A 14654-nucleotide genomic window follows, 5' to 3' on the forward strand; every position below is an offset into this window, starting at 1 on the left:
GTAGCAGAACCTTTTCTCTTTTTATAATACATCTTCGTTCGGCATATTCTTGTCCCGAGTCTTTTTCTTCTTTTTTTTTATATATTTTTTTTAAAAGTCACTTTTATACGTTCTGTCAAACAGTTATCTGTATTTTTTTTCTTTTCATTTTTTCTAAAAATGGGTATTTTAAAGTCTGGGTATTATTGTCACTGTTGAAAGGAGGGAACGCTCCGCCCCCTGCTGGCGGCTCAGTTGTGCTGCAGTGTGTTGGACTCTATAGGAGGAGCAGAGTCGTACAGCGTGTCCGTGTCGTGGGTCGGCTCGCCCGCCAGCGTGCACGGGTTCGACAGCGTCCCGGCCCCGCAGTCGCAGAAGAATCTGCAAAAGGATGGAAAAGGATAGAGGGGGGGGGGACACTGTGAATCATTTGACAAGAGAGGGGGGAGGGTACCACTACCTCCACTATCACTTGCTTACTTCCAATTCCATGTTCTAAACTTGAAAGTATTGGCTGAAGCTAAAAGATTTGATTAGAAACATTAATTGGGGTCACTGGATGAAACGGATAAGGATGATCTCTTGTGGAGAAAATATGTGCAAAAAATCAATTTTCTTAAAGGGGAACTATCTTATAAATGGCCTTTTTCAGTGTTTAGCATTGTTTCCTAGCTATGTGGACTTATATTAATAGGATCTATGTCTCTATTTCTCATATTGGCGCATTCTTCCAATTCTCCTCTCACAATATTCGCCCTCACTGAACTGAGTCATCTGAAAATGTGCATATCTGTGATGTCAGAGATTTCTCAGCTGCATAATAATGTGGCAGTTGGTGTGGCAGTTGGCACCAGGCCACACAGTGGTTGGAGCCCAGCCTCAAAACGGCTTAAGATCTTGAGACAGAAAAATGCTGTTTTTGAGTACCTGATTAGAAATACAAAACAATGAATTTATTTTGAAAGAAAAACCTTACAGGTGTTCCATAGACTCACAGGAATTGTGTAAAAGTGCCCAAATAGTGAAAGAAATAGTAAAATAGTTCCCCTTTAAAGAAATTTCACATTACACTCAGCATTTGGGAAATCATCAAGAGATAACAATGCTGAATTTTAGCCTGGTATCACCCTTTATCTGGTCGCAGTATCAGCGCTTGAGAAGGCTGTGTGGTGCGTACCTGTCGTGTCGGATGAACTCCACGTCGTGTCCCGAGTGGCACTTCTTGATGCAGTTCACACAGATGGCGTTGCGGTCGGTTGTGTTACAGGTGTGACACCTGCAGGAACAGACCGTGTCAATAAATACAAGTCACCACCAACTGACAATGAGCTCAGGACACCAATTAAGACAGCTAGACTGACTAGCTTAGCAAGCAAGTGATTTTATCTTGTGCTCTTGACTTACCAAGATCATTTCAAGATATTCTACACTGGCAGATAATTTTGGTGGTTTAAAGCTGCAATAATTATGTCTGATCACTAGTGGGCAGCATGGAGCTACTCTAAGCTAACGCATAATTTCTCCCTAAATGAAAGCCTCATCTTATTTCACCAAAGTGATCATTTTAAATGCACCATCTTCTAACCAATTGCTGAAAATAATAATAGTTTTTGTGCATAGATTACTAGATTTCAATTACAACCTTTTCCTGGTAGGTAAATATTTGACTTACAAACATACTGTTCTGACTGCACAATATTGATATATTTAAGAGATCTGATTAACACTATGATCGCCGCGGACGAGTTAAGACGTCATTCCGAGCCATGCTCATTCTGCCGAAGACGCCGTAACTCGTCTTTGATGTCAATATTTCATCGAAATCATATTTCCTTTCCGGAGCCCTGAGATGTACTGGTGAGCTCCACTCAACTGTCTAACGGTTCGAGAGCGCCATCTGGTGGCCGATCGGCCAAGAGGGAGGGGCGCGCCAAACAGGAAGTGCTCATCCATATGTGCTCCGGGCACTCGCGATCGGTAGCCGGACTCCATCTCAACACACTGGATGATCAATCGCTCGCCCTAACTCAATAAACAACGTTATTTGGACGTATATAGTATTATAGAACCTGGAAATGGTTCATCAGGATCAACATCCCATAATCGAAAACGGTCTACTCCACGCTGATCGTCCAACGGCGCGAGGAACATACGGTAAGATTCAGCGTTATTTTCTAACGTATTCCATATAAACTGCTATGATGAACATATGACCCACTCTGGATGAATCATCTAACGCTGCCCACGGAATTATAAACGATCCCCCGCCCATCCGGTCATCATCAGATCATACGTAGATCATTCTAGAAATACGTCCAGTTGAAATTTTTCATCTCGCGCCGATCGCTACCAAACTGTATTTCATCATCAATATAATGCATTTAGGGCTATAAATCACGTTCTGAAGAAAGCTGCAGAAAACGATAAAAACATACTTATACTTTAGACCATATTTTAGTATGAATATGTGAATGAAAAAGTTTAACGTTGCTACACCCTGAACAATACATATAGGACATTGAATGGGCAATAATAATGGCAATGTAGCAATAGAATTTAAAAAGTTATAGCCCTGCAAAGAAGGGGAACTTCTCCATAGACAAATAGAGCTGGCGAGGGATGGTAAATTATGAATTTAACCCATGGCGATTAAAGTGTTAAATAAATTAAAGCATAGGTTTAGAAAAATAGGCAGAACTAAAGCGCAGGCCGGGTTTTGTCAACAAAGAACTAATGGAATAACAACAGACTGGCCACTGGAAGCACAGTATGATCAAGTAGGTCACCACGATGACAGGTGGTCATAAAAACAAAGAATACTAGGCGGCTGGGTGGCGCAGCGGACTAAGCGCTTGTCACCAACGCGAGAGACACTGGTATCGAATCCGGCTGTCAGCGTTGCCTCTGGCTTGGCCAGCCGTCATACTGGCTCAATTGGCAGAGTCAGCGGGAGGGAAGCCGGTGGGGTGGTATTCTGGTCGTTGTAAACAGCGACTCCTACAGGTCGGTCAGGGCGCCTGCACAGCGAGGGAGGGTGATGGTGAGGGTAGTGTGACCTCCCACACGTTACACCTCACCAATGAGAGTCAGCGCTGGCAGGTGAAAAGATGCTGCTGGCTGTCTCCTATGTCTCGGAGGAAGCATCTGATAGACTTCAGGGCTCCCTAGACCGACCAGTGGGGGGCTCCCTAGACCGACCAGTGGGGGGCACATGTGAGCAACGACCAGGAAGGGGAGGGGGGAATTGGCATAACAACTAAAATTGGGATGGAAGAAAAACACAGAAAAACAGGAGAAGAAGTGGATACAAAATTTAAATAAAATAAAAAGAATACTGATCAAGTAGGACAGCATGATGACAGGTGGTCATAAGAACAAAGAATACTGATCAAGTAGGTCAGCATGATGACAGGTGGTCATAAGAAGAACAATAAATACTGATCAAGTAGGTCAGCATGATGACAGGTGGTCATAAGAACAAAGAATACTGATCAAGTAGGTCAGCATGATGACAGGTGGTCATAAGAAGAACAAAGAATACTGATCAAGTAGGTCAGCATGATGACAGGTGGTCATAAGAAGAACAATAAATACTGATCAAGTAGGTCAGCATGATGACAGGTGGTCATAAGAACAAAGAATACTGATCAAGTAGGTCAGCATGATGACAGGTGGTCATAAGAAGAACAATAAATACTGATCAAGTAGGTCAGCATGATGACAGGTGGTCATAAGAAGAACAATAAATACTGATCAAGTAGGTCAGCATGATGACAGGTGGTCATAAGAAGAACAATAAATACTGATCAAGTAGGTCAGCATGATGACAGGTGGTCATAAGAAGAACAATAAATACTGATCAAGTAGGTCAGCATGATGACAGGTGGTCATAAGAAGAACAATAAATACTGATCAAGTAGGTCAGCATGATGACAGGTGGTCATAAGAAGAACAAAGAATACTGATCAAGTAGGTCAGCATGATGACAGGTGGTCATAAGAAGAACAAAGAATACTGATCAAGTAGGTCAGCATGATGACAGGTGGTCATAAGAAGAACAATAAATACTGATCAAGTAGGTCAGCATGATGACAGGTGGTCATAAGAAGAACAATAAATACTGATCAAGTAGGTCAGCATGATGACAGGTGGTCATAAGAACAAAGAATACTGATCAAGTAGGTCAGCATGATGACAGGTGGTCATAAGAAGAACAATAAATACTGATCAAGTAGGTCAGCATGATGACAGGTGGTCATAAGAAGAACAATAAATACTGATCAAGTAGAACAGCATGATGACAGGTGGTCATAAGAAGAACAATAAATACTGATCAAGTAGGTCAGCATGATGACAGGTGGTCATAAGAACAAAGAATACTGATCAAGTAGGTCAGCATGATGACAGGTGGTCATAAGAAGAACAATAAATACTGATCAAGTAGGTCAGCATGATGACAGGTGGTCATAAGAAGAACAATAAATACTGATCAAGTAGGTCAGCATGATGACAGGTGGTCATAAGAAGAACAATAAATACTGATCAAGTAGGTCAGCATGATGACAGGTGGTCATAAGAAGAACAATAAATACTGATCAAGTAGGTCAGCATGATGACGGGTGGCCATAAGAAGAACAATAAATACTGATCAAGTAGGTCAGCATGATGACAGGTGGTCATAAGAAGAACAATAAATACTGATCAAGTAGGTCAGCATGATGACGGGTGGCCATAAGAAGAACAATAAATACTGATCAAGTAGGTCAGCATGATGACGGGTGGCCATAAGAACAAAAACACTGTTAGAAAATAGCTACTGCAGCTTTAAGAAATTCCACTGGTTTAATTAATGGTAATAATGTCAATGACTTACCAGCACATGCACACAATAAATGTTAGTTTGAATACAAAATAACATCACTTGCTCAGCTTGGTGGGTTTCTTTTGGTTTGTTTTTTCTCAGTGTGAAGATATTTGGAGGAGAATATTACCTGTAAAAATCGTGCATTGGATAGCTGGTGTAACTTGAAATCTTGTACAGGCACTGACCTCTGCTAACAGCCTTTTCAATGGCATCTTGATTGTTCATTATTTTGTTATCTGGAGGATGACAGGAGTTGAGATGTGATTAGAACATTTTGTCTTTGGAAACCGGCAATTCAGGATTAGTCAAAGAAATGCATTTTTATCATGTTATACATTTGTGATCAAGGAAGTGAACAAGGTTGCTTCAGACGGACAATACCTTTCATTGTAACGTTGACACCGGACGCCAGGAACAAGCCTCCGAAGCGGTTGTTGAAGATCTGATTGCCCTCCAGCGTCGCTGTGGCATGGTTTGTGATCTCGATACCTTGTGGAGAAAACCACAGTTCAGATGCCTAACATGGATAATCCATCATTAGTCTCACAAATGTACAGTGAAGTAGGGTTTCCCCTCGTAAAAGTTGCCATGTCTGCTGTTAACGGCCTACAAGGAGTCGAATGCATGTCCAGCAGCAGATTTATGGCAGTGTGTCCGAATTCTGTCATTACATTGAGATATACCATATATGATGCACAGCTGGTTCTGCTAATAGAACAGCTGGTTCTGCTAATAGAACAGCTGGTACCCTGCTAATAGAACAGCTGGTTCCCAACTCCCCTGTTAATAGAACAGCTGGTTCCCAACTCCCCTGTTAATAGAACAGCTGGTTCCCTGCTAATGTAATAGCTGCTACCCTGCTAATAGAACAGCTGGACTCCTTAGTTTAGTAATAATACATTAAATTGACAAAATTACATTTTGAATTTGAGTCTGCTATTTTCTTCATCAAGCACATCCAGGATTAATTATCTATGTTTGTTACAATATAAGTTCCAACATTTGCTGTTATCCTAAGCTAAAACTGCTAGCATTCCTCATAGGGGTGGGACGATACATCGATCCAGATCGATATATCGATCTATTATCAATAATCAAATAGGATCGATGCAACATTAAAAGATCGATTCATATTGCGATACTCTTATTTTGAAAATCCGGCGAGTCGTATCCGCCCAGTAGTGTGAAACGCTGTGTAGCTCTGTACAGCAGAACAGTGCTACAGAGCGCCTATTTTGCGACTCGATATAAGTCTGTGCAGTTTTTTCCCCGCAACGGGTCAAATACATCTAACATGCTTTGCATCGTCGCCATTCCTTTATGCCCACGTCGCGTGGGCAGACCTAAATGAATGTTACGTTAGCTGCTTAAGCGAACTAAGCTAAGCAGCTAACCGTGAGAGAACAGGAGGGGACTGGGGAAGAAGGAGGGGGGGGGCGGGGGCATTCTACCTTTCTGTGTGTGGGGACTGGGGGAGGGACATTCTGTGTGTGTTTGAAAAGACCAGATGAAGTCAGGAGTATTATTATATTGATATTATTTACTGAGGGAGGGGTTTTAGGTTGCGTGTTGTGAGTTCCAAAACATTTTACTTAAAGTGTAAAACGTGGCACTTTACAGTGAACAGGAGGTCCATTTGTATTAAAAACAATAGATTGTTTTTCATTTAAATGTCTGGAAGAGCTCAAAAATAAAAACGTCAATTGATATTTCCATAGCCTTTTTTTAGTTGATCTAAATGTGACTGATTGTGTTATATGGGCACATAATATCGCCTCATATCGATCGCAGGCACCTGAATCGAATCGTATCGTGGCAGACTTTGTGATATCGGCAAATATCGTATCGTTGTCCAAAGAATCAATATCGTATCGTATCGTGATGAAACTGGTGATTCCCACTCCTCATTTGAGTGCTCAATGTCCCATTCAGTTCATTCAAAAGCCAATACAGAAACTATTCCCCCCTCCATACTGTGACATGTACCAGATAAAGTAAAATAGCATTCGCATTCAAATACATTAAAAAAATGTAAATGCCACAGTCACCATTGGTCACTACCCACCTGCAGCAAAGCCATCAAATATCCTGTTCTTGCGTAGGACAGGGTGGCTGTTGGTGCTGATGAGGACTCCTGCCTGGGCGTTTCTGAAGATGTCGTTCTCCTCCAGCAGACCTGAGGACACAGGAGAGGCTCTGTAGTAGAGAGACTGACCCAAACATACAAACCTCTTCCCTCTTCTAGCCTAGAAATGTATAGCTCAATGTGTAGGGACCAAAAAATAAACATCCAACAAATTCCTCTGTGATAACAATGAAATCTGACAGGCTTTGAAATTAACTGACTGCAGAATGACATGCAGCTTAAAGGGGCACTTCACCAAAAAACTATGCAGATTTATCTTGCACACATCCAAAAGCTCTGAACCGTTTTGCACACATTCCTTTAGTTTGACAGTTATTGAGAGTAAATTAGTTTGAACATGGCCACTCACTAATGATGTCATCAGGGGGACCACTGAATACTTGTGTTCATTTACCTCTTCCACCATTGAAGATGCAGATCCCTCCGTCCCTGCCGTCGTGGATCTTGTTCCTCCTCAACGTAGGGTTGCTGTCTGTTTTGATCCACACTCCTGCCATGGCGTTGTCAAAGATCTCGTTGTCTTCAATGAAGCCCAGGCCTGAAAGCAATACAAGTCAGTCAGTCAGTCAGCACAAGATCTCAGCTACGTCTCACTCTAGACAAAGAGGAAGCCAACTGGATAAAGACTTTTTATACACACACACACACATACTGTACATACATACACATTATATATATATATATATATTACACACATATACATTTCTTTATTTTATAAAAAGAATTCAGTTGGTTGTTTCATTATTGTTTGTATTGTGTATTAGGTGAGATACCTTCATAAACCTCTGGTTTTTCTTAAAGGTCCCATGTCTTATAAATGGCCTTTTCCAGTGTTTAGCATTGTTTCCTAGCAATGGGGGATCATATCAATGTGGTCTGTGTGTCTATTTCTAATTTCTTTTTTTATCCACTTTTTCTCCTGTTTTTATGTGTTTTTCTCCCATCCCAATTTAGTCGTGCCAATTCCCCCCCTCCCCTTCCTGGCCGTTGCTCGCATGTACCCCCAACTGGTCGGTCTAGGGAGGGTTGATAGATACTATCACATGTCCCCTCCGATACATGCAGAGTCAGCCAGCCACTTCTTTTTCACCTGCCAGCGCGGACTCTCATTGGTGAGGTGTAACGTGTGGGAGGCTCACACTACCCTCACCATCTACCTTCCTCGCTGTGCAGGCGCCCTGACCGACCTGTAGGAGTCGCTGTTTACAACGACCAGATTACCACCCACCGGCTTCCCTCCCGCTGACTCTGCCAATTGAGCCAGTATGACGGCCGGCCAAGCCGGAGGCAACGCTGACAGCCGGATTCGATACCATTGTCTCTCGCGTTGGTGACGAGCGCTTAGTCCGCTGCGCCACCCAGCCGACCTCTAATTCTCATTTTGACTCATCAGTCTAGTCTCGAGTTCACGAGATCTTCCCTCACTCAACTAAGCCATTCTGATTTGACTGTTTTGCTGACGTGAATAAGGCACTGATTTGCATATCTCCGCCCCTGGTTGTAATCACCTCCACCGCCCACAATCAACCATTATTTAGTGCAGAGACCAGACACAGCAAGGAAGTGCAGTGAGTTAGCCTAACCTAAAAAGTATGAGCAACACGGGCAAGAAATGTGCTGTTCCTGGCTGCCAAGCTGCTAATATGTCTTTGCACACTTTTCCTAATGATGTCGTGCTTCGCCAGCAATGGGCCAAGTTCATTTTTGGATTTCTGCAAAAACGAAGGATAATGCTGTCGTGATTTCCTGGCTGTTGCTAAAGAAGGGAGCTAGCCTGTACCAAGTCTTCGGGAACGAAAGAAAGCATAGAATCAGTAAGTAATGAGTTAATTAGCAGTAGGACCCCGTTCATTCATCCGCTTGTGTATTACGGTACTCTTCCGTGTGTGTGTGCGTGCATTTCATATGGGAGTTGAAGCTGAGCCATTGGTTCACTGTCGGTTATATTTATTATGGACAGAAGTTGTCAAATCATTACTCAGCAACTGTCAACTGTCTGCACATGTCACTCAATAGTGTATTAACGTTACTATTACTGTAGCGTTTCTGCGTTTTGCGATTTTCCTATGTCTTATACAGTAGGAAGGGGGAAGAAGTGGGTGTTCCTATGACTTGTATTCAGCTTACAGCTTCGAAACTCCACTTATTTCGTTTTACAATGTCAAAGCCTTTTAAATATAATCAAAACGTTCCCGCATTTCTGTCCGCTTTATCGTTTTATGACAGAAATCTGATAGTGTATGCGTGTTCGCGCGAGGGGGAGTCGGATTCGGCACAACACCGGTCGAGGCAGTTGAGAGCTCCCCTGAGTCCAGACTACAGCTGGGCGATACATTGTAGGCGATTGCCTAGAGCGAACTATTGAATATTATTATGAAGAGGACAAACGGTGATGATCCATCCATAACATAAGGTGCGTTTTCACCAGACTATGTTGGATTCTAGTATTTTCAAGAGTATGGGCGGAGCCAGGCCAAAACGGCTTGAAATCTTGAAGTGGAAAAATGCTGCTTTTGAGTACTCGATTAGAAATATAAAACAATGGATTTTTTTGAGAAAAACCTTACAGATGTGTTCCATAGTGGGCGGCTAAGTGGCGCTCGCCACTAACGCAGGAGATGCTGGGTTCGAGCCCAGCTCTCGGTGTTGCTACCGGCTTGGCTGGTCGTTCATACTAACACAATTGGCAGTGTTAGGGGTGGGAAAGCCGGTGGGTGGGGATTGGACGTTGTGGACAGCGACTCTTACAGGTCGGTTGGTGCGCCTGTACAGCAGAATCAGGAAGCATCAGGGGCAGCGTGAGCCTCCCACGCGTTACTCCTCGCCACTGAGAGATCGCGCTGTTCAGGTGAAAAGATGCGACAGCTGCCTCCTCGTGTACCTGAGGGGACACGTGATGCAAGGCTTGGTCCTCACTGCAGCCGACCAGTGGGAGGCATAGTCTAGCAACGTTCGAGACAGGGGAGGGGAGAATTGAAGGGAGAATTGGCGAGGCGAAATTGGGATGGGAGAAAAACAGAAAAATAAGAAGAAAAAGTGGATTTGTGTAAAATCGTCCAAATAGTGAAAGGAACAGTAAGATAGTTCCCCTTTAATCTCACCTGTACATTTCTGTTTTGTTTGTTGCTTTGGTGTTCTCTTCTTTTGTTTCATTGTGCAAAAAAGAAATTAAAAACGATAAAACATAAATATATACAGGTGCATCTCAATAAATTATAATAAGAGGAAATATATGGGTTGCCTCCACGCCACACCGCATGGATTCATGCAAAAGGAGGCCCGACCAAGTATTGCATATACTTTTCATTAGGCCGACATTTCTGTAATATATATATATATTTTTTTCCATTGGTCAAATTTTCTCAGATACTGAATTTTGGGTTTTCCTTAGCTGTAAGCTAATTGAATTACTGAAATAAATGTACTTTTCCTCGATATTCATATTTATTGAGATGCACCTGTATATAGAGAGATTTCTCACCAGAGTTGTAAACCAAAATGCCGCCGTTTTGGCCTCCCCAGATCTTGTTCCGTCTGATTTTGGGGTTGCTGCCAGTTCTGCAAGTAAAGGTCACAACGAAAACACAGGTACGGTTGAGTTTAGGTGATTTGCACTTCTTCAATGCATGCCGTTTATTCTGAGGATTCCCGCGTCATCCTAATATTCCGCTAACCTTATTTGTACTCCAGAATACATGTGATTGTAGATATCATTGTCTTCTAGCACGCCATGGCCGTTGTCGTAAAAGTACACACCAACCTGCAACATAAATACATGAATAGTGTTGGGCCATTTAGACTTGGAACACAAACCCCAAACTTCAATGCCAAAAGCTGTTAAAATGTTGTTATGTTAAAAATCTAAATCAACATTACTTTCTGCCTTTTTCCACACATACAGTAGAAGTAGAGATTAGATCTCTCCAATAATGAAACATGTATTATTATATCACAATCAATGTTGTCCAGTGACCCCCAAACGTAAATGCCTATGTCAACACGGACCGATCAGAATGTGTACATTATTACAAATAAGTACCTATTCAAAAATAAATGTACTTTTAATGTTTTCAGAAAACGTTTGAGCTCCCTGTTGAGGAAAAAACCCAAGGTACTCGCATGGGAGGCAAGTACCTCACCTCACCAAGACAAGAATACCAAGACACCTCACCCAAACCCTACCCAGACTGTTACCATAACCCCTTAACACTTCCAGTGCCACTTGTTAACATGGTAAAGCATGGTTAAATGCCACCACCCACTTCAATGATAGCGTTGTGAATTCCCAGTCCCTTCCTGGTCGCTGCGCACTTACCCCCCACAGTCAGATCATCTGGGAGAGTGGAGGCTACCACGTGCTTCCTCCGACACACGTCCAGCCAATCACCGCTTCTTTTCACCTGGCAGCGCGGATTCTTATCGAGGGGGCGTAGCGTGTGGGAGGACCACACTATCCCCCTCGAGTCCTATCCGCGCTTAGCAGGCGCCCCGACCGAACTGTAGGAGTCGCTGTTTACAACGACCCGGACGCGTGTAGCTTTATGCCAAGCAAGCAGTGCAAAAATTTACCGTAGTGGCGTGCAGTAATGCGCCTTTCATTTTCCGCCGCCCAGCGCCCAGGTCGCGCGGAAATAGGCTGTCTATTGCCATTCTCTTTGACAAACTCTAACCTTAACCAGCTCCTTAACAACGCCTAAACTTAACCGTTCTAACCTTAACCAACTCCGAAACAATGCCTAACCTTAACCTTAACCTTAACCATGCCTAACCTTAACCATAGAAATTATATTGCCATTCTCTTTGACAAACTCTAACCTTAACCAGCTCCTTAACAGCGCCTAAACTTAACCGTTCTAACCTTAACCAACTCCGAAACAATGCCTAACCTTAACCTTAACCATGCCTAACCTTAACCGGCGAAAGAATACACGTTAAAAAAAAATCACGTTAAAAAATATTTTCGATGGGATTCGAACTCGCCAGCAAACGAGCCATAGGATCCACAGCCATGTGGCCTTGCCAATTGAGCTATTGCTAGATACTGAATAAGGGGCGGTGACTTATATATATTGAGCTCCGCTCGTGTCGAACCAAGGCGGGATCTCATGCGCATGCGCGGGCACCTCGCGCGAGCACGCCGGCGCACGCACGCACCTGAGCGAGCACGCCCCCGCCGGTGCACGCACGGTAGCATTTGTCTGAAAAGAAGGGCGCTTTACCGCACTGGCGTGCGGTGACGAATGCGGAAGCATTTTTGCACTGCTTGCTTGGCATTAAGGAAAACGCGACCCGGACCCACCCCGCCAGCTTCTCCCACCCTCTAATACAGCCAATTGTATTAGTGCAGACGGCCAGCCAAGCTGGTGACAACCCCGGAGCTGTGAGCTGGATTCGAACAGGCGAATCCAGCTCACAGCTCCGGGGTTGGTGACGAACGCAATCTCCGCTCGGCCACCTAACCGCCGTGCATAATCTCTGTCTTAAATTATGGCTATGTGTCTAATCTGCCCGTCGTTTATCAATGACTTGTTTGCAGTCAACATTGTCGAAACGGATTTTTTTTTTTAATAATCGCTTCATTTCCGTTTTATAGCATTTTGAAAAGCCCTCGTTTTCAAGGGAAATATAAAGATTCTGTGATAATCGGCATTTACTGGAATATTCTGGCATACACAAAAACGTTGTTATTTTTCGGCCTATTTATGAATCGTTTTCAAATAAACGCTAGATTATCGATAGTATATGTGTACTTATGCACGCTATAGAGGCGATCTGAAAAATCGATTCTCTCATTTCCTCATCAGCGACCACAGCCACACACACACACGCGCATAGGGCAAACGCTGATATATAGGTGAAAATAGCTCTGATTATCCTAAGACTGGTAAAATAAATTCCTTACCTCAGATCAGAGGTTATCCAAAAAGATTATTCCAATTCCTGATCGCCATTCCAAATATTGATCACGCTTATTGATTACAGTGTTGGGTACTGTAAATACATAATCCACACGTTTTCCGGGCCGGCGATCACAATGGATTCTTCAGTTGGCCTTGACGGAAAAGTAAAATGAGGAAACTGCCCCCCCCCCCCCGCCCCCCCCCCCCCCCCTACCCACCCTTCGTCAGTCTAAAGTAATGGGGTGCAGTTACACAGGGAGAGACGATAGGGGGCGGTATCTTCCCAATTGAGCTCAGAGAGAGTCTGCAACACTAACCTGAGGCTCGATTGATGAAATATGAATTCAAATCGGCAATAAAAAAAAATACGACAAACAAACAAACGCTATATAGCGTTGGCGGGCACTCAGCGGTCGGCATGAACTAACGACAAAACGTGTGGCTGGCATCCAAAGTGTTAGCCCAGTACCGGGTTGAGATTTATTTAACCCTAACCCAATACAGTCCGTATTAATTAATGTTGCGTTTCTTTTTCAAATGTAGCCAAGAGTAAAGCAAAGTGAGTTTATAGAAATATCTGCGCATTGCATCGGACACCGGATGATTTAGTATTGATCTATTCATGACGTGAAAAAAATCTCAGGGCTAAACTAACCATAATCCTAACCGTAACCACACTGTTACCTTAAACTAACCATAACTGTCAAACCCTAACTTTATATCTTAACCATAACTGTTAAATGTCAAAATGAACCATCATCATAGTATTGCAGTGTTTGTATCAGGGTGGGTGGTTTAGTCTATTGGTGAGACTGAGCACCCGCCTGCGACCACAATCATTGTTGGTATTTATGTTTTCTGATGAGACCGTGTTGTCCGTCTGTACCTGCTTGCCGCTGTGTATCCTGTTCCTCCTCAGGACCGGCGTGCTGCCCGTCGTCACCCACACTCCTGCCAACGTGTTGCTGTAGACCTCATTCTCCTCTATCACCCCTTGTCCCTTTTCATGCTGCACCACACACACACACACACACACGGGTTACGCACATTGCTATGTATTCAAACCATCAAATGTTATGAGTGTTCAAGATACAAGATACAAGAGTTTTATTTGTCACGGCATACAGGTATACTAAAATGATGGGAAGAGATGGAATAATGTGAGAGAGAAGGGGTCTAAGGGTCAATTCACTTTCAGATCCCAATCAATTCAAAATGGAAACGGCGCAGTCTCAGGTCAGTTGTTTTGTCTCTGTACGTCACATTTGAAATGGAACAATGACTGAGGACTGAGGTTAAGTCATTCCCCGCCAACGACGAGTATACTCGTTATTGGCCGCCAATCGTTGGACGCCAACAGCGAGTATACTCATTATTTGATCGTTATTTCTTTTATTCGCTATTTCCATTCATAAATCATCCAGGAAGGCTGTGTTACCATAGGGAATGAGTCTGAGATCGCAAAAGTCCAATAGCGCCGCCTGGTGGTATGCGGCCGATGTTGCACTCCCTTTGAGACTCTGTGTATGTGGCTGTGTGTCGATGAATGTCATCCGGGCGGACTTTTCGAGTAGCCTGGACCGATGGCTTTACCCGATCGCATTGAATAGTTTTCGGGACCCCCGATTCATTATGCTGTGGTGGGTTATGTCCTGGCCCAAATGGACATACGATCTAGCAGATGGCAATCAAATAATTGGAATATTCTTTTTGGAATCTCATCGGCCACAGGTAAGAGCAATCTAACGTCAATTTCAGCTTGATT

At 43.4% G+C, this 14654-nt stretch overlaps 1 protein-coding gene across 3 annotated transcripts in view; it reads right to left on the reverse strand.

The window, feature by feature from the left end:
* Positions 1-61: 61 nt before the first annotated feature.
* The window catches only part of fbxo11a (F-box protein 11a), a 62965-nt gene continuing 48372 nt past the window's right edge, over positions 62-14654 (reverse strand). For 2 of the 3 annotated variants that reach the window (XM_084321623.1, XM_084321622.1), the window contains exons 14-22: positions 13776-13898; positions 10664-10749; positions 10471-10547; positions 7384-7527; positions 6909-7019; positions 5225-5332; positions 4971-5079; positions 1157-1255; positions 62-360 (exon numbers count right to left, since the gene is read on the reverse strand). In XM_084321623.1, coding sequence (XP_084177749.1) covers positions 231-360; positions 1157-1255; positions 4971-5079; positions 5225-5332; positions 6909-7019; positions 7384-7527; positions 10471-10547; positions 10664-10749; positions 13776-13898 — 987 coding nt within the window. In that variant the 3' untranslated portion in view covers positions 62-230. The remainder of the gene's footprint in view (positions 361-1156; positions 1256-4970; positions 5080-5224; positions 5333-6908; positions 7020-7383; positions 7528-10470; positions 10548-10663; positions 10750-13775; positions 13899-14654) is intronic. The other variant, XR_014620102.1, reaches the window with a different exon arrangement.

Source organism: Notolepis coatsorum, assembly GCF_963971535.1.
Source record: "Notolepis coatsorum genome assembly, chromosome: 9".
NCBI classification, from domain to species: Eukaryota; Metazoa; Chordata; class Actinopteri; order Aulopiformes; family Paralepididae; genus Notolepis; species Notolepis coatsorum.